Source organism: Colius striatus, chromosome 3 (assembly GCF_028858725.1).
Source record: "Colius striatus isolate bColStr4 chromosome 3, bColStr4.1.hap1, whole genome shotgun sequence".
Lineage (NCBI taxonomy): Eukaryota > Metazoa > Chordata > Aves > Coliiformes > Coliidae > Colius > Colius striatus.
The window spans coordinates 368,085-387,720 of NC_084761.1; the positions used below are offsets into that span (position 1 = coordinate 368,085).

The 19,636-nt window shown below is 43.8% G+C and overlaps 1 protein-coding gene across 5 annotated transcripts in view; it reads left to right on the forward strand.

Annotated features, from left to right (window-relative positions):
* CREBBP (CREB binding protein) overlaps positions 1-19,636 on the forward strand; it is a 91,987-nt gene that overhangs the window by 41,989 nt on the left and 30,362 nt on the right. For 3 of the 5 annotated variants that reach the window (XM_061993670.1, XM_061993673.1, XM_061993674.1), the window contains 11 exons: positions 3,140-3,389; positions 3,910-4,023; positions 10,922-11,164; positions 11,770-11,869; positions 12,315-12,461; positions 12,923-13,040; positions 15,519-15,711; positions 15,828-15,881; positions 17,115-17,239; positions 17,813-18,001; positions 19,200-19,619. In XM_061993670.1, the coding sequence (XP_061849654.1) occupies positions 3,140-3,389; positions 3,910-4,023; positions 10,922-11,164; positions 11,770-11,869; positions 12,315-12,461; positions 12,923-13,040; positions 15,519-15,711; positions 15,828-15,881; positions 17,115-17,239; positions 17,813-18,001; positions 19,200-19,619 (1,953 nt within the window). The remainder of the gene's footprint in view (positions 1-3,139; positions 3,390-3,909; positions 4,024-10,921; positions 11,165-11,769; positions 11,870-12,314; positions 12,462-12,922; positions 13,041-15,518; positions 15,712-15,827; positions 15,882-17,114; positions 17,240-17,812; positions 18,002-19,199; positions 19,620-19,636) is intronic. The other 2 variants (XM_061993671.1, XM_061993672.1) reach the window with 2 other exon arrangements.

Sequence of the window (19,636 nt, forward strand, 5' to 3'; positions counted from 1 at the left end):
GATGTCAACAGACTGAGAGACTCCAAGTATAAAGTGGTACCTGCCTTCTGGTTAGGGTGAGAGAAGGTCTACAAAACAATTGTATGAAAACTGTACACCTTGGTGGCAGTGGATTCTTAATTATCGCACTGAGGTCTGCTGTTGGTTACAAACCTGTCGTAAAGAACTAAAGGGTATTTTTTAAATGCAGGATTTGTCCTAATACAGTGATTTGAGAGTGTTTATTCTCCTATCAGTGAGAAGGACGTGTATATCAGAGATGATGGAAGTGTATTTTAAAAACATAATGCTGTAGGGAAACGAGGCTGATACTGAGTTCTGTATCAAGTTGCTTACCTGTTGAAGGATCACCAGTGCTGCTGAAATTGGCGCCTACTCTTATAAGAAAAGACATAGTGTTTGATCAGTAGTGTCATGACAGACGATGTTGAGTGCTTTTGAATATAAACACATCAAAACATAGAGGATTACTGGTCATCTCAGTAAAGTAAAAGCCTCAGGCAGTTTTGTGTCAGTCCGAGTCCGTGAATAGGAGATACTTGTCCATCTGTGCTGCCCAGAAGCACAGGAGGTTTTTGTTCTTGAGACTAGGGACAAGGCAGAACTATCTTCCTGGATGAATATGTAGTTTCCTTAACTGTAAATGGGGCTAATAGCTGCTTTATACAAACGTTGTGTTACTGTGTTTCTAGAAAACTGGCTAATGAGGCTGCTATCTCTGATGGAGGTTTTAGCAGACTTCCAACTCCCTGATCTATTTGTGCAGTTTATAGTGGAGCTCAGCAAGAGAGCAAGATAAGCAAAACCTCTTTTTCCCCCGTATCTGACCATTGAAGCATTTATTTCAATGGTGGGAGCAGAAGTGTCTGAATTTCCTGTTTTGTCAAGAAAATTGTTAGTCTTTCAGGTGAAGCAACGTGACGCCTCTCGCTCGTTCGAGTGGAATGGTTTCTGTGGTTGATGGAGGTGGTGTGGCTGCAGCATGCAGGCTTATCTCCAGTTTGAGCTGGTCCTGCAGACCATGCTTTAAAAGACAAACAGGGAAGAGATCAACTTCCTCAAAGAGTCAGCAGTCCTGAAAGTGAGATAGAAAGTGAGAAAGAGTGTTCACTATATTTACAGGTTTAGGAGTTTCTAAGGTTGGAATAGTGACTGCCACAACTCTGCAGAGCTTAGGCAGGCAGTATCCCGAGTTCTTTTTTTGTGCCCAAATGCAGACACATCTAGACCAAGGCTGGTTGTTCTTTTACCTATTGATACTCCGTGATTCTGATCTTCTGTTACTTATTTTTTTGTGTAATCCCTTTGGGTCAGGGCATCTGTGCTGATACAGCTCTAGTCATGTCTGTTAACTGCTAGAGTAGTAACAAAAGGAGAACTTTGGCTTGGGAAACAATTCTTTGATTGGGATAAAAACATCACTTCCAACAAGATTTTCTTTGGCATGGTCTCTGTATTTTCCTGCAGATTGGCTGAGCTAATTGTTTCCTATTTGTGACCCAAGAATTGTTTCAGCAAAACCTGACTGCTCTTGTGGATTTGCTCACAGGAGAAATGGAAGATGGATGTTTCCAGTGCATGCAGTTGGAATTAGGTGAATGGGTTTCCCTCACCATATTTCCTTTAACTACTCTTTTTCTTGCAATAAAAATGGATGCAGCAATTCCTCTATAAGATTTTATAATCATATCAGTGGCAGAGTTCCCACTTTCTCCATCCAATAGCAAGTGTTGTGTTTTCTACTCGATCTTGTGTGTTTCACTCTCCAGAAGAACAGCTAACTCGGTAAAGCTTGGTGTGCAGATGGCAAAGCTGAGGACAGAATTTACTGCTGGAAATAACCTTTTGTTAACCTAAGAAAATGAGTTATGTTGCTGTTACATGCTCTGTTTTGTAGGCTGGAATTTTCTGGGGAGTTTAAAGCAGGCTGCAAATGATGTCGTCTGTCACTTAAGGGTGGTTTTCTTTAAATATAGTGAGCAGACTTTGGTCGGTAGTTGTGTAGATGGCACCAAACTATTTCCTCTGTTGCCCCATCCCATTATAATCCTGTTCTTCTTATATTCTATTTATAAGTGTTTTAAATGGCTGATTTTCCTTGGGTAGCTTGGAAGTTGGTGAGCTTTGCTGTGGTAACCTGTATTTACAGTGCATAGTCAGCGTGACTGTTGAGACAGTTTCATATTTGTCCATGGGATTAATTCAGGCTGCAAGTCACAGGGACTTCAGCACTTCTGCAGTCGCCTGTCTGCTCCTGCTGGCAGAGTCATTGCAGGCTGTGCATGTGTTTCATTTGCAAAATCAGGTCTCTACATTTGTTGTCCTTTGAAGGTCCAAGAAAGTGGTTGAGAAGTTTCTAAATCTGTGCTGAAGAAATGACACGTTGAGGAAGCTGTTTTTGTCTTGGGCACTGTTATGAGCTGTGTCTTAGACTAATGATCTCCGTGGGCATGCGGCTTCTGTCAGGCAGGGCTCAGGCGCTGGAGCAGAAGTGTGTCTGTAAAGAGTGAATGCTTGAAATAAGCCATCAGGTTTTTACAAACTGATACAGCCTAGTCTCACCTTGGTGTTTGCTCTAGTTCAGTAGACACAACGCACTCCAGGTTTAGGTGGCCCTTTCTCAAAGAAAACTACACATCTTACCGTGGAAATTTTCTCTTAAGAAGGGAATGTCAGCACTCACCTGTGAGAATAAAGGGTAATTTAGACTTTGGAAAATCAATTCTACCTTTTGCTGTAATGGAAACAGTCATAATTTTGCCCATCTTCTCCCACTGGACTTCTGTTTCTGTTGGGGACATGAAAGAAACTAAGATTCAAGTGCATAAAACCTACAATATGAAAACACAATACCAGACTAGAAATCCAGCTCCAAGTGGGGTAGGAGCTCATTCCTTTTGGAATTATGGTCCCATAGAAGATTTTAGGCGTCTTGTTATCAAAGTTACCGTTCATAAATGTCTTACCAGAGGCACCTCTCAATACGTTTTTGATGTTCCAAGGTTAGAATACAAATGCTGGAGTGGCATGGTAGGCGGTGTAGGCAGTCGTGGCAGAATGCTTGGCCAATAGTTGTGACACAAGATGGGTATCAGAATGGAGACTTGCAAACACGATGCTAACCTGTCTGTTCTCTCAGTCCCAGATGCAAACCCAGGTACAACAAGTGGGGATTGTACCGACGCAGGCGATGGCGACTGGACCAACAGCAGACCCGGAGAAGCGCAAACTGATCCAGCAGCAGCTCGTGTTGCTGCTTCACGCCCACAAGTGTCAGAGGCGCGAGCAAGCGAACGGAGAGGTGCGGGCCTGTGCTCTCCCGCACTGCCGGACCATGAAGAACGTCCTCAACCACATGACACACTGTCAAGCTGGGAAGGCCTGTCAAGGTGAGAGCACGCTGCCGAAGCTACTCTTGCAAACGGGCTGCAGGAGGTTTCTTGTCTGTCAGCAGTGTTTCTCTTCTTGTCAGGAAGATCCCTGTACCTGGCACAAGCAAGTGCCAAAACTGGTTTTGTTAATTAACCAGTTGCTCTCTTTGTCATTACCTTGCCCAGTTTCCATATCTGATCTCTGCAGTTGTCAGTTTAGAAAACAGAATGCAGTATTTTCCCTTAGAAGTCAGATACTACTAATGTCGCCTTGCAAGCGTCTTTTTCATCCCCTCTGTTGTATAAAGAGGGTGTGGTACCGTCATGTCTTTGTCTTAGATTCTAGTACCAATTTCCTTCATTTGTTATGGCATTAGTGGTAGGTCCAAAACAATTTCAGTTACATTCAGCTGTGTTCAGTTGTAGGTAGAGTATTGCTTGTAAAGGAAGAAGGGAGTTGCTCAAAAAATGAGATTAGCTAATTGAAAACCATTTAACCAAGGAGTGACCTTAATTCTATTGCTTTTCCATGTTGCAGTTGCTCATTGTGCATCTTCGAGACAAATCATCTCCCACTGGAAGAATTGTACTCGGCACGACTGTCCCGTGTGCCTTCCTTTGAAAAATGCCAGTGACAAAAGAAATCAACAACGTAAGTAGTTGTCCTGCAGCTGTCACAGTGGAATGATACTGTTGATGTTCATCAAATGTGTAGTGTAGGAATAAAGTTTGTCAGTGTCCCAACAAACTCAGTGACTGTTCAGTAATCTTTTGTAAGGATGCGTATGCTATTGAGTTCTTTTTGACTATTGAAGGGAATTTCACACTAAGTGAAAAGGGAAAGTCTCAAATCAAGCTCATCAACCACCTGGATGAGGGGACAGAGTGTACCCTCAGTGTGTTCACTGGTGACACCGAACTGGGAGGACTGCCTGATTCACCAGAGACTGTGCTACTATTCAGTGACATCTGGGCAGGCTGAGAATTGGGCAGAGAGGAACCTCCTGAGGTTCAACAAGGGCAAGGGCAGAGTGCCCTGCACCAGGAGCAGCTCCAGGAGAAGAGACCTGGGAGTGCTGGTTGATAACAAACCAACCATGAGCAGTAATGTGCCCTTGTGGACAAGAAGCCAATGGCAGCCTGGGGGCCTCAAGAAGAGTGTGGGCAGCAGATTGAGGGAGGTTCTGCTCCCCCCTCTACTCTGCCCTGCCGAGGCCTCATCTGGAGTCCTGTGTCCATTTCTGGGCTCCCCAGCTGCAGAGAGACAGGGAGCTGCTGCAGAGGCCAGTGCAGGGACACCAGGGTGCTGAGGGGATGGAACGTGTGTGTGAGGAGGAAAGGCTGCAGGCTCTGGGGCTGTTCAGCCTGGAGAAGAGAAGCCTGAAGGGGGTATCTCATTAATACTTACAAGTGTTTGAAAGGCATATGTTAAAGGAATGGGGCAACACTTTTTTCAGTATTATCCAGTGACAGGAAAAGGGGTAAAGAACATCAGCTGGAACACAAAACATTCCAGTTAAACTTAAGGAAAAACTTCTTTACTGTTAGAGGTGAGGGAGCCCTGGCCCAAGCTGCCCAGGGAGGGTGTGAAGGCTCCTTTTCAGGAGGTTTCCAAACCTACCTGGAGACGTTCCTGTGTGACCTGATCTAGGTGGGACCTGCGTGAGCAGGGAGTTTGGACTGGATGATCTCTAAAGGTCTCTTCCAACCCCCACCATTGTGTGGTTCTGTGATAATCCGAAATATTTGGGGAAAAAAAACCCAAAAAAGAATTCTTGTGCGTAGAAAGACCTCGTCCCAGTGTCTTATTGATTGAGTGTGTTTAAATCTGGTATAGACTAGCTGAAGCTCAGCACATCACAGTGGGGTTTGCCCATGCCTGGCTTTTTACAAAAGCTTAGCTGTTACTGACGCTTGGGTGCAGTGAATTTCTCAGGCATTTCTTCCCTCGTGTTCTGAAACAGAAAACACTGAACTGATGTTGGTAGGTTTGCTTCTCATCAAATCCTTTGAAAAGATGCCAAGGTAGAACATTTTACAGCATGGATGCAGCAGTTCTAGATGTCTAAGTAATGCTGTGCCTGAGTATATTTAAATAAAGGTTAAGAAGTGGAAAATAGCTGGAGGACTTGTGAAGCTTGTGCATTCAAATTGTGTTGGAAGCTTTCGGATAATTTCCATTTAGTCTGAGACTGCAGCAGTGAGCAACACAAATAAACCTCGGGTAGAGAAGAGCTCCGAGGTTAGGTGAGATTAAGGCACAGAGAAGAGTAGCTGCTATGACTGTCCACATTATCCAGTGAGCATACTGTCATTGTGGTTTTGGAAAGACTATTTTTCCCCTCCAAAACTAAAATCATAACATTTATAAGATGATAAATACAGAGCTACTGGAGGTAAGGGGTTTGTTTTCACGTTACTGACTTCTTGATGAACAAGATAACTCAATGTGCTGAAAGCAGTCGTTTGCTGCAAGTGATGAGTTATGTTTGGCCTTCAAAAAATGTGTTGGAGACTTTGTTTTTAATATGACATGGTCCATTTGTGCACAACATCCTTATTACACAGTTGTTATCAAAATGCTAACAGCATCTAGCACAACAGAATGGTTTTTTCAATACAAGCTGCTGTAGAAAAATAGCTTGTGCAGTATTTGTTGTTGTCATTGCTGCAGCTTGTCGAAAGAGAAGGCACTTAAAGAAAAACAATCCTTGAAAATAACTTTGTGATGGGATCAAATAGGATGCTGTTTGAATGCAACACGATTGTGATGGAGAGTGTTGAGTTTGGCTCTCTTGTACTCAGTTAATCAATAATCCAGTGGTAGTAGCCGTGAACATTTTCAGATCGGTGTGGTGAAGTGCAGGGTCCTTTGTTCTGGTTCGTGTCTGTGAGTCACACACATAACACCTCGTGGTTTGTTCGAAGGTAAAGAGGAACACTAAAAATACGTGTCTGGGTGTATTATAAAGGCTACCCTTCTGAGGCATTCAGAATCATTTGAGAAAGGGTTTGTATCAGTATGTGCATTTGAAAACTGCCTCATCAGGCAAAAACTAACTCAAGCTAGGTTAGTTCAAGACTTGAAGAAAATTGGCTGTCTTGGGAACGAATGATCACAGCATCTACTAAATTGGGGGCAGGAAGGGGCCTGCATACGGCACAATGTACTGAGGGCATTTAGGAAAGGAAAGAAATGAGAGGAATAGCAACCCTCGTTCCTTTTGTCAGACTGTGCCCTCACAGAATCGATGACCACATGATTGTCACTGAAGACTTTGACTCCAGGTATCCCCCTGCCTATGCTTTTGCTTGTTTTACCATTGTTATTCCAAGTCCTGCAGGATCTGTGCTGGGCTTTCAAGTGGCTCTTATAAAGCATGCCAATTTAGTCTAAAAAGGTGAATTTAAAGAAAATTGGGCCAGAAATTCTGCGGTATGTGGGCTCAGAGATGAAAGGTGGGGATCTGATAAGGGAAACAGAGTAGCAGCTACTGGCTGAGGGAATAGGTTATTGAGTATGGGCAGAAAAATAAGAGGAGCTGAGTGTAGAGCATCTGGGACTTGACCAGTTGTAGAGAAGGAAGGAGAGCATTAGTGCACAAGGAAGTGTGTTCATAAAGAACAGGCAACAGCTTCTTCACTAGAGCCTGTTTCCTGTGAAAACTGGAAATGAAATCCAGTTTGCTCAAGCCTTATTTTCAGTAACTGTCTGTAAAATCTACAAACAAAATGTGTCACTTGATACAAACAAGTGCTGGAAATCGTTCCTGATGGTGACCTACCAGCTATCAGATATTCCTGTCAGAATCAGTTATTCCACTGGGCCATGTGGTAGAGTAAGAAGTTCCATTCATCAACTAAGTAAAATTCAAAATGGCATTGGTGGGGAAGTTTAATACTCACACTTCCAACCTTTAAGTTGCTCATAAAATCTTTACATACCTCACAGTTTGATTCAGGATACAGCCTTTCATTAAGTGAGTGTGTGCTCTTACCTTTTGTATACCTGCCTGTTTCTGGATGCAAGACAGGCCTGAGCTGAGGTGAGTCAAGGTTACCAGCAGAATTTTAGCTCCTGCCACCTTGAAGGAGAATGAATGTAACAAGCAGCACAAGGAGCTGCAGGACAGAGCATTTGAACGCTGCTGAATGAGTCTCAATTCCAGAATTTGGAAGCAAGATGAAAAATTGAAATTGAGCTTCTTAAAAATAGATTACCATGCTGCTTTTGCTGGGGTGGTCAGGTGAGAGCCGTGCTGGGCATCCACACTTAAAATAACATTAGGAACCTGTGTTTACAATAAATTCTGAGCAGCTGGAGGGGCAGAGGGGCTCCCCTGTGGAAGACACACATACAGTTCTGTTAAGGCAGAGTTATCTACTTGGCACACTGAAACAGGAATCCTGTAGGTGAGATAATGTTCAATCCTTTAGATTATATCCTAATGCACGTGTCCAAGAGTGTCTACTCAGAGCTGTTCAGGAAGTTCTGGGACTGCATGACTTCTGCTTGTTTGAACTTTCCCTCTGAAGATACATAAACACATGTGACTTTGCAACAGTGGGACATACAGAGCTCAGTTGTCTTCAGAGCATTTAGAACGTGAACAATCATTTACGGAGTTGTTTTCATGCTTGTAGCTTCTGTCATGAGCATATCAATATCTCAAGTATCAGTTAGTAAAAAATCACAAGAGTTGTTGCTCCTTGTAGCAGTGGCCTAATGTGATAGCTCCTGTTTCAGTGCTGTGTCTATTTTGACTCAGTTTGCTCTGGTGTCTGGCACAGAAGGGACTGCCTTTGCACCTGATCTGTCCAGTATAGAAGTTTAGTATTCTCTCATCTTCGTGTTTTACAGATTGAGATAATGTCATGTGTTTGTATAAAGCTAATAAAGAGGCAAAACAAACTCTGAAAATGAGGTTTTAGATGTTGTGAACATGCTCAGTGCAATTTGCTGTTGAGTTGCAAAGTACAGGAAAGTTGAGATCAGTAGTCAGAGCCGCTCATTTCCACATTGTAAGTGTGCCACGGGTTGTGAGAATGTAGTCTGTCCCCTTGAAATAATACTTCAAATGGAAATGTTGAAGCAACGTTTGGCTGTTTACCAGCTTTTGTAAGTTCTGCCTCCTTGAATAGGTATGTGCACACATGTGGAACTTCTTACAGATCATTAGTCTTTTCAAACTAAAAGTCAAAATAGTGATCTTCAGACCTCACCCCCTGCAACAAAGTTAGTGGTTTAAAGAAGAAACAGTGGGGCTTTCTTCTGTTTAGAACAGACTCCCTCTCCATGCTGTCACCGTAAAAATGACATTCAGGCTATCAACTCTGACAAATACCCACACTGAGGTTTTATAAGTAGCTTTTGATCTAGGGCAGAAATAGAGATCTGGAAACAGGCGCTTGTTGAAGCAGACTTCTCTACATCGGCTGGATTGTGGTTCCTCAAGCTGCTCTTGTGCTTCATAGTGAGTGATACCAGTGCCAAAGCTCAGCCCAGAGCAGTGGGCAGGAGGTGGTTGACTTCCCCAGGCTCTGCCTTAGCTTCAGTGCAAGCTTTAAGCCAAGCTTGCAGTCCTTAGATGAGTGCCAGCTTTTTTCCCCCGAGAAGATCATAAGGAGTGATCCTCAGTGGGATGGCTAGAAGCCTTTTTCCTGTTCCCATTCTTCATCACCACCTGTAGTCATTGTGCCATCTCCAGAGATTTACACCCATCGCTGAAAATCTGTGGGCAGGGTTTTCTGTTGGAACTTTTCTGGAGAAATATCATCCTCTTTCTCTAACAAGCTGGAATTTTTATTAGCTCCTGAGCAGCTCTTTTGCAGCCTCTGAAGCCTTTTGAACTCCAGAGTGCCGCAAGTTTTGTGCTGTTTAACCTTGCTAGACACTTCTTGTTTCTTGGCTTGCATTTAGTGAAAAGGCATCTTTCTCATACGCTGTGTGATCCCAGAGTGCTCTGTGCAAGTCCAACGAGGAATTCATACAGTTAATATGATTGGTTTGGGTTTTATTTCTAATGAAACTAATAGGATGTCAGTCAGCTTCTGTCATTGTTTTAAAACTGGCTTGGAAATAATCAGTGAATTCAGAAGTTACCATGAGTGTGTCCGCAGAGTGTGAGCACACGTAAGCCTAATTCCCGTGGTAATCCCAGTGTGGAAAATACTGTGGATTGTTCTTGGGGGCTAAAAAAGGATATTTTCTGTGGCGCTGCTGCTTCTGGACAAGGGGGATCTCTGGCTATATTTATTGGTAGGTTTTTGGCAAATGTATTTATTTGTAGTCCTTTGGCACATGAGCTCAGATTGAATCCTCTGCCAGAGAGGGAAAAGTCTGGACTCTGTGATGTGTGTGTTTTCTCTTGGATGGAAGCTGAAAGCATGTGAATCTTTTTCAGTGATTTTCTCAGTTTCCACGGTAGATGAGGGTTTCAGAAAGCCCAGATAATGCTGTTGATGTCTCACAAGCCTTGTCTTCCTGATTTGTTTTTTTCCCTAACCATGTGCCTCTCCTAATATCTCAATAAAACAACTACTGTTCCTTATATTAAATGCTATTATTGTTGCTGTGTTTAGCTCACAAATTTGTAATGCGCGTTAGTAATTTAATTGCTTGAGGAGGAAAACATAAAGTAAGCATTACTGCTACCAGAGTCTCAGCTGTTGAAATGCAGTGTCTCTGTGGTGAAAGAATATACTCCATGTGGCATTCACGGTGGGACGTGTTACTGCGTAGAATGGCAGCTAAAATGGGGACCAGAAAGCCAATTTTTATTCATTTCTGGGTTTAGCAAAAGCTGCTTTTCCCCATTGTTTCCATTTCCTGCCCACAGGAAATGGCTCTTCCGTGCCTCTGTGTGATCAGAAGGTTGTGGCAGTTGTACAGGTTAAAAACATAAGTGTTGTATAAACCATTTACCAAACCCTGTGCCAGACTCATCCCCTTTCTAACTCTTACAGTTATTTTAGGGTTCGTCAGTACACTCCGAAACCCATCAGGGCGTTTCGTATGTCTGAGTAACTTGAGGTTTAGGGTGATTTGGCCTTCTGAGGATTCATCTAGTGACTGCTGGGAATGAAAAATTTCTGCCAACAGGTCTTCAGTGTTACCTTTGTGTCCAAGGACACAGTATTTCGTCCAAACTCAGAATCTCTATACTGGAGCCAAATATTTTGACCTAAAATGGAACTGATGGGAAAGAGAAGTAGAGGAAGTAATTCCACCCCACCCCCCCCAGTCTACTGTCCCAGGCATGAAAATCCTATTTAGCCTGATACATAAAGTATAGGCTCCAGTATATTGCAGTAATTGTGGGCTTATCTGCCCACATTTTACAGCACTTCTCGTCAGACTGCATGTATTCATTGCTAGGGTGATTTCTGTCTGGTAGGATCAAAGGCTGAGTTTCCTCACTTGGCGTCTCGGCTGTGGCTCTGTCCTTTGGCAGAAGAGTACACACCATGTGACTATATGCATGTTCTGTTGACATGGTTTGCTTTATTGTTTGCCCTCATCGATTTTCAATTCTCTCCTTTTTTTACAGCCCTTTTAGGATCTCCAGCTGGTGGGATCCAGAATTCCATCGGTTCTGTTGGCACAGGCCAGCAGAATACTCCGTCGCTCAGTAATACTAATCCGATTGACCCCAGCTCCATGCAACGAGCCTACGCTGCTCTCGGCCTGCCCTATGGCAACCAGCCTCAAACGCAGCTGCAGCCCCAGGTACAAGGCCAACAGCCGGCACAGCCTCAGGCTCACCAGCAGATGAGGACCATTAATGCATTGGGTAGGTGGACAAGATCCCAAAGCTAAGCTGTCGAAGTATACTGAGCTGTTGCATTTTTAGGATAGTCAAGTATTTCCCTTGGTGTGAGTAGTGACTTTCTGGTCATGTCCATTAGTAACTTAAAATTACACTATTTATAGACAGTAGCAGTCACTCACAGTTGAATATTAGAAGGCTTTGAATATATTGCCTCTGCCAAACAGCACTAGTTGCAGTTTCTTTTAAGGTACAGTCCATAGCTTATTGTTGTGTGAGGTGGTCAGACAGAACTGCTGAAGGATTTTAGCTTAACGAGTATTTCATCTGTCGTAGACAATTGTTTCAAATGCTGATTTCTTTCTGGAACTTAATTGTTTAATGTTGTCTTATTTTTAGCTTATTGAACTAATCTTAAGAGCTTGTGAATTTTAAGTTTCATAGACTAGTTTTATTAAGTTGAATCTGTCAATTGTTCCATATGTGCATCACAGCAGATACTGCCATAAAAATACTCACCTGGTAGGTTGTTTCTTGCATTGACCAGAGGGGTCAGTAAAGTGTGGCTTTGCCATGTTACTGTCTAAATTGTGAACTGGGTGCCAATGATGTTTCATTTTGTCCCCAAGGAGCCAACCAGATGAACCTTCCCGCAGGAGGAATAACAACAGACCAGCAAGCTAGTCTAATTTCTGAAACTGCTCTTCCAACATCCCTTGGGACAAATAAGTAATGCACACATTTTCATTCTTGCTCAATTAAACATTTATTTACATGCTTATGAATGTAAATAAAGAGCATGCTTTACAAACTAATTGTGTTGGCATGGTGATGATCAGTCACATCTACAGCTATGCTCCTCTTTGCTATTTCAATTCTATATCTACCACTTTTTCCCCCAGAATATTTACTAGTTTTAAATGATTTCCCAAAGGAAGAATATTTTGTATTTTTAGGCTGTGATTCTTTATTGTTCTTACTGTGTCTTGCAAACTGTTTTGCTGCTGGAGGTATCACAGTTTGCTGATACCAGCATTTCACTTAGAATCACAGAAACGTTTGATGCAGTAGCTCGAAGTGCTGAAAGAATTACTTAGAAATTACTCCGGGCATCAAACAAGCCACAAAAACTCTGCATTCTGCACTGTGACCATCCCTTTTCTTTTTATTATAGCCCACTAATGAATGATGGCACAAATTCTGGCAATGTTGGAAACCTCAGCTCAATGCCAACGGCTGCACCTCCTTCTAGTACCGGGGTAAGGAAAGCATGGCATGAACATGTCACTCAGGACCTGCGCAATCATTTAGTGCACAAACTGTAAGTATTCACCAAGACCTGGTGCTTTTCCTGAATGGTTTTGAGGAATTTCAGTACTGTATTTCTACTATTGAGCTGGAAAACTGCCGATGGGAAAGTTACCAGTAGTGTCTCTGTGACAGTGGGGCATGGAGGATGAGCTGTTACCTATAGCACTCCTCTTCAGTTTGTCCTTTGTGCTCGTTAAGGAATGGGCATTAAATTAGTTTACATTGCTAGTAAATATGCTCTGCTGTAGTAGACAAGTATTTAGACCAGACTGTCAGACCCCACATGGTTTCCATGCTTGGGTTTGCATTAATCTTGTGGGTAGTAGTGCAATCTAGACTCTTGTAAAACCATACAGAAATTGTTTTTAAGTCTCTGATGTGTGAAGGAATGTCCAGGTTGAATGTTATCAAGCTGTATCAAATCACACTTTTTCTCCTCTGGAGGATTTTATTCTTTATCCTTTCTTGTAGTGTCCAAGCCATCTTCCCCACTCCTGACCCAGCAGCACTGAAGGATCGCCGCATGGAGAACTTGGTGGCTTATGCCAGAAAAGTGGAAGGAGATATGTACGAGTCTGCTAACAGTAGGGTATGTTGCTTCAGTCCAGATATTCAGTGTTGTATGCTCAAGAAGAGTGGTATCACAAACCTTATAATGAAAACCATAGAAAAGCATTTCACTGCTCTCTTGATAAGGAAAACTGTGCTTTCCCTCTGTGACAGTATTTGTATAGTCCCAAGGCGTCTGATTAATGTCACTCCAAGCTAATTCATCTCCCCCTGCTCCATGAAATCTAGACAACGTTGTCCCAGCCTTATTTGCATTCCTCCTGAAAGTGTGATTGTTGTGCATGAGGACTGGAGCACAGCTTGCAGTTCTTGATCTTTGCCTTGCTGACTTTCTGCTTTCTGGAAGTCTGTGCAAATACTTATAAAACATTCTTAATGCCTTTTTACCTTTGGAGGTTCTCTCCGAATGCCATCCTCTTATATACTGCTTAACTTTTACCCACACTGTTGGAATTACTCCTCCTGTACTCAGCAGCACTGAGTGATTTGTCCGAGACACATACCTTTTCCACACGTTAACACAGTAGAAAGTCGATTGGCCTGCGTTTGTCCTTGCGCATGGGAAACAAGACACGACTCCTGTTCTTCTTCATGATTTTTGCTCTGTCTGCGAAGAGGTGTCAGGTCAAATCGCTGTTATTCAGAGGGAGCAACCTCTGTTGACTGACATGCTGAGGATATCATTTCAGGATGACACTGGTAGTTCTACCCTAAAAGAACTCCTCCCTAAAAGGTTTCATCAGGTGAAGACAGTGTTGGTAACACGAGTAATAATTGCTGGTGAGATCTTGCCTGATGGGAACCTTGAGGTCCATTCTAAAGTAAGGTGAAGGGTACCTAAAGGCGGTAGTTAGTGGTGTTTCAGGTGGTAATCATCCAGTAAGACAGTAACACTTAGTCTTGACCCTCTCAGACCATCTCTTAGAAGAGATGGAATGCAGGTTTTACTTCCTAGAGGCAGGTGGGCAGTGGCCATACTTGTGATGCTGCTGTGCTGCCAGGTTGGTCAGTGACAATATCATGTTCTCCTTGTGGCTACCAAGAGGTTGTTCAGCAAGGAGGACTTGGGTGTGATCACCTTTGAACACCTTGGCAGCTTTAGACAACAGCATTAGAGAGGATGAAACCCTTTAAAACGGCTGTCAGAGCCTCATTACTTGAGGTCTCTTTTACAGGAATTCATGTAACATGCTTGGCTGCGAGCAGCAAACTTGGAAGAAGGGAGTAGTTCAGAATGCATTAACAATGCCACGTGGAATTGCATCTCTCCTTTTGAGGAGCATCTGTTCTACTTTGACATTGAGGAACAGATTAGTGTGAGGCACCGTTGTGAGCAGCGTGACACTGGTTTGTTTTGCTGCTTGTGAACACATCCTTTTTCAGGAACCTTTGCAGTGTGAAAGGAGCACCAAGTTAAACTTACAAGTAGAAGCTTAGAGGTGCAGTGTCTTGAGCAGGGAAGGGGCTGTGGTGGCTTTAAAATGGACAGCAAAAAGTGTCTGCGCTGATGGATTTTTCAGACGTTTGAAGGAAACAAAGCTTCCTGTTGCAGCACTGGGCTCCCTTACTGAGGCAGGGGAGGAATACCTGTCTCCCATTAGTGTTCTGAAGTTAATTCAGTCCTACTCTAATCACAAATCCTAGTTTTGATGAAAATTGGACAAAGACAAAACGGTAGTGGGACAAGCACCACTCAACCTTTGCTCCGTGTAACACTGAGTTTCAAGGGCATAGGTGACCTCACAAAAGAAACATGGTCTTGAGGGTTAGTGTTTGGTATTTTAACAGGTGGATAATCTTATGCACTTGGCAAATGTGTGTCCAGCAGCTCCTGACAAGCAAAATTGTCTACCTTGCCGTGCACTGCAGCTGTCTTTATTTGATCTCCTGTGAGTGTGGATTGAGTAAAATGGATTTTTCATCTTGTACAGATGTAGTGTTTAGTTGTCTGTGCCTCTGGACTATTTGTCACCAATTTCCTCCTTTCCTTTGGGGTTTTGTCTGTTTTTGTTTATCCCCTGCAATGGCTGTTGACAGTCAGGCTGTTTAGGAGGAGACCTTTTCCTTCTTTATGTGAAAACTGATCTGTCTTTAACATCTGTCTCCTGACATTTATTCAGTTAGTGAAAATGCTTGTTATGAAAATAACACTTAAAAGTCATTAACACTGATGAATTAAATCATAGCTTCCTGTTGGTTTGTGTCTGAGCAGCAGAGAACCTTGTCTTCTCCTTTGTCAGCTTATCTATTCAGAGTAGATACGATGGGTAGCCATAAAGCCAAGTCTCACCTGTGTTTTCTGGAAGCTTTGTTTTTCCTTTCTGCACCAAAGCACTGACAGACTTTCTGAATTCTGTTAAATGGAGACTGTTGATAAAGATTTCTGGTTTAAATAGGCAGGAGAGTACTTGCAAAACCCCAGGCCACAGGTGGCTGCAGAAGTTTTGTTGCTGCTTTTGTGTACTGGACACTGATGTATTTTCACTTGTTTTTTCAGGATGAATACTATCATTTATTAGCAGAGAAAATCTACAAGATACAAAAGGAGCTAGAAGAGAAGCGGAGGTCTCGTCTACATAAACAAGGGATGTTGGGGAATCAGCCAGCCTTACAGACCCCTGGGCCACAGCCCCCTGGTATCCCACAGGTGGCTGCTGCCATGGGCCAGGCACAGCCCGTCAGGCCACCCAGTAAGTGCTGCTGGAGGAGATCCTTCCACGTTCCAGCTGTAGCTCTGCTCCCTTTGTGTGCCTTGGAGTTCATTTGTTAGCTGGCTTTTGCTGACCGTTCCTCTGTTGTGTTGCAGATGGGCCTATGTCCATGCCAACCGTGCCTATCAGCCGTATGCAGGTTTCTCAAGGTATCTGTTTTCCTCTCTACTTGCAATTTGTGGGAGCAAAATAATTGTTAGGGGGTAAAAGCTAATCTGCTCTTTTTCTTTTGGGAGTTGGAGCGGGGGGAAGCTACCGGGTCTCCCTTTTTTCAGCATCATTTGTTGTTGTTGCTCTGCAGCAAGAGTTGTCTTAGTGTGATGTTGTCATAAGAACTGGCAACGTGTGCTCAGCACTTGGCTAGCAAACGGGAGGTAATTCAGTCCTTTCAGAAAGAGGAGAAGCACAGGCAGGAATACTGGGGATATGGTATTAACACGCTGTAATGATGGGGCAGGGGGAGGATGTTAGCACGTTGTCATCGGTTAGCTAGCCAAAAATACACCTGTAGCTGAAACTGCAGCACATTAATCCTAGGGTCTGTATAATGGATGATACATCCTTTCTTGGTTTCTGATGTAAAGTGCATCTCAAGAAGTCTTGCAGCTTGTTTGTAGCGCTGATGGTTTGCCGTCACTGATCCAGGCTGCTGTGGGCTCGTGGGTGTTGGGGGTCCTTTTCCTGAAAGACGCAAACCCATGGTTTTTAGGTGCTTCAGCTTCCTCCAAAAAAAGAGCCCCCAGTGATTTCATTTCTCAATTGAATGTTAGAAGTCAGTTGACTCTTGTCTTGAAATGTCCTTGAGAAGCTGCATCCTTTTAAAATTCATTACAGTAGGAGAAAAAGTTGAACACAGCAGAGTTCCAGAGTGCTTTATTTACACATTTATTCCTGTTAGAAAAGTTTTGGGTGTGTTGGAGGAATCAAATGTTTTATATGAAAGACACAGCAGCTTCTCTAGGCATATAGTTAGCTTTTGTCCTAGTTTGAGGCTGGGAATTGCTCTCACATACACAATATGGTTTTTTATCTTACTTGAAACATTTCAATGAGGCCTGAATTCAGACGTTGCTGCTTCAAAGCAAACGCCTGGTTGTAAGAAACTATCTCAAGGTATTAGTCACCTTCTTTGCACATCATCCACACTCTTCATCTTCTACAATTGTTTTAGACACCAGAAGTTACATTTTACCCTAACTGCTGTTCTTCAGAGTGTTCCTTGCATCACAATTTGTCTCTTAAGCCAAGTGATTTGAGTGAAGTTCAAGCAAAAGTTGATGTGGAGGGCGGTCACACTTCAGGCGTAATAAATGTGAATGTGATAGTGTACATGCCTAATGATGACTTGTTCCTAATGAGCTGTTTTGGGGGTGCATTTGCAGGAATGAATCAGTTTAACCCCATGTCCATAGGGAATGTACAGATGCCACAAGCACCCATGGGACCCCGTGCGGCTTCTCCGATGAACCACCCTGTACAGATGAACAACATGGGTGCCGTTCCTGCGGTTCGTACTGCTTGTTACCAACTCCTTCTCAGAATTGGGTGCACTTTGCAGTGTTAAAATGCTGTTCTGAAAAGGCCATGTCAGAGAGTAGTGCTGTAAATTACAGGATAATTTCATGGAAGCATGCTGCATCTGTCAGACCTTTATTGAGACGTTTGTTTTCAGTGTTTATGTGGCTTTTACAAAGAAAATAATCCTTAGGGGTAGATGCCAGAGATGCAGTGATCTCTGTTTCCTTCAGAAACTGCCTTTGCAGTATGTACACCTTCTTTATTCCTCCATGAAAATCTGTTTTTATTCTTTAGAGGAACAGAAAGCATTTTTGGTTTCGCTGGGTTGCCTCTGAGCTCACAGAACCAAGCAGGAGGTGTAAGAGCCTCAGCAGAGTTTGAATCCTACCTGTTTAAAAACAAGTTTCTCTTGAGTGCTGTGGAACAAATGCTGAAGCATGTGCCCACTTCCTTGGGAGATTTTTTTGGCCTATGTTTTGGCCAGTGACATTGAGATTATTTTCCTTTCTTTTGCTCAATAATACTAAATGGTCGTATCTTTCATTTGGGTGTTAATTTGTAGATGGCAATGTCTCCTTCCCGAATGCCTCAGCCACAGAACATGATGGGAGCTCATTCCAACAACATGATGGGTCAGGCTCCTACCCAGAACCAATTCCTGCCCCAGAATCAGTTTCCAGCCTCCAGTGGGGCGATGAATGTGAACAACGTCGGCATGGGTCAGTCGACAGCCCAGGCCGGGGTGGCACAGGTGGGAGCTGTTTCTGATAGTTATTTGCTCTTTGTGATTTTCTTTGCATTTATTTATTTATATTCATATGCCTGTTGTTAACTGTGGCCACTCCTGACTTTGGGGAATGCTGGGTTAGATCTGCCTTCATGAGCTCTTACATGGCCTACCTGCACATGCTGGCTGGAGGGCAGCACCCTATTACAGTGGTGGTCAGTGAAGTAGCAACTGTGCTTGCAATGCCCAAGTATGTGCTTGTCCACGGGGAGAGGCTTGGTTTTTAACTCAAGAGTCCAAGTAATGTAGATTAGTTGAGACCTCCAGAGTTCTCCGGTCCAGCACCATCCTCAAACAAGAGACAACTTAGATCAGATTACAAAGAGCTCTATCCAGCCAAGTTTAGAATATGTTCAGGATAGAGCATCTACAGTTTCTTGGGCTCTGGCTCAGTTGTTTGACCACTTTTGTGGTGAACACTTTTTCCCTAATGCACTTGCTTGAATAAAACTGCCCCAGTGCAGTGAATATACAAACATGTTTAAATTTGAGACCTCATCTGCAGGAAGCTGTGAATTGATTTGGATTTCTAAGAGTAGGGGTAGATCTGAGGATAGAGTGTTCTTTTCTGTCACTGGTTATGTGGTGCAATGTGTAGCAGAATGTACAATTTAGAAGCCTGTGCACACTGTTGCTGCTCTGAAGAAGTGAACCACGATCTCCTCACACATCTGGAGCACTGTGATTAGAATTGAAAACCAAAGCAAACCCTCTGAAGCCCTGCATTGTGCAACGGGACAGGCATGAAATGTGTTCAACTGTGTATAAAGCAGGGCTGCTCTAGAGACCTGGCCAAAAATGTGTATTTGCTCAAAACCATTTTGTATGCCAGGTCTGACCTTTGCCCAGCTCATGGCATGACTTAGAGGTTGTCTGCCTGTGGGTTGCTGTCAAGAGATGGGGAGGATTCCCTCTCTGTGCCAGCTGTATTAACACAGAGACATGCGTGGCCCATCTGGGTCTAGGAGCCAGGTCTCTGACTAAGGACTGACAAAAACAAGGAGATAAACTGGGTTTGCAGTCTCAGCGTTTGTTTGTAGCTGATCTCTCCGTCAGAATTCCAGGATGCTTTTAAGGAAGGCTCAGTGCTGTGATTTAACAGATAAGTGTGGTTCCCAGCGTTCTGGGAGTCGTGTCTGTAAGAGACTCTCTTTCTGTCTAGCAGGGGCAGGTTCCCAGTGCTGCTCTTCCCAACTCCATGAACATGCTGGGACCACAGAGTGGGCAGTTACCGTGTCCGCCCGTGACCCAGCCGCCTCTACATCAGACTACGCCTCCTGTGTCCACTGCTGCTGGGATGCCACCTATTCAGCACCCAACGCCAACTGGAATGACTCCTCCTCAGCCAGCAGCACCCACCCAGCCATCGACACCGGTCTCGTCTTCGGGACAAACCCCGACGCCGACCCCGGGCTCCGTTCCGAACGCGACGCAGACACAAAGCACACCGACGGGCCAGACGGCGGCACAGGCTCAAGTCACGCCGCAGCCCCAGACCCCCGTGCAGCCGCAGTCGGTGCCAACCCCGCAGCCACCTCAGCAGCAGCCAACGTCCGTGCAGGCACAGCCACCCGGCACTCCAGTAAGTACCAGCTAGCT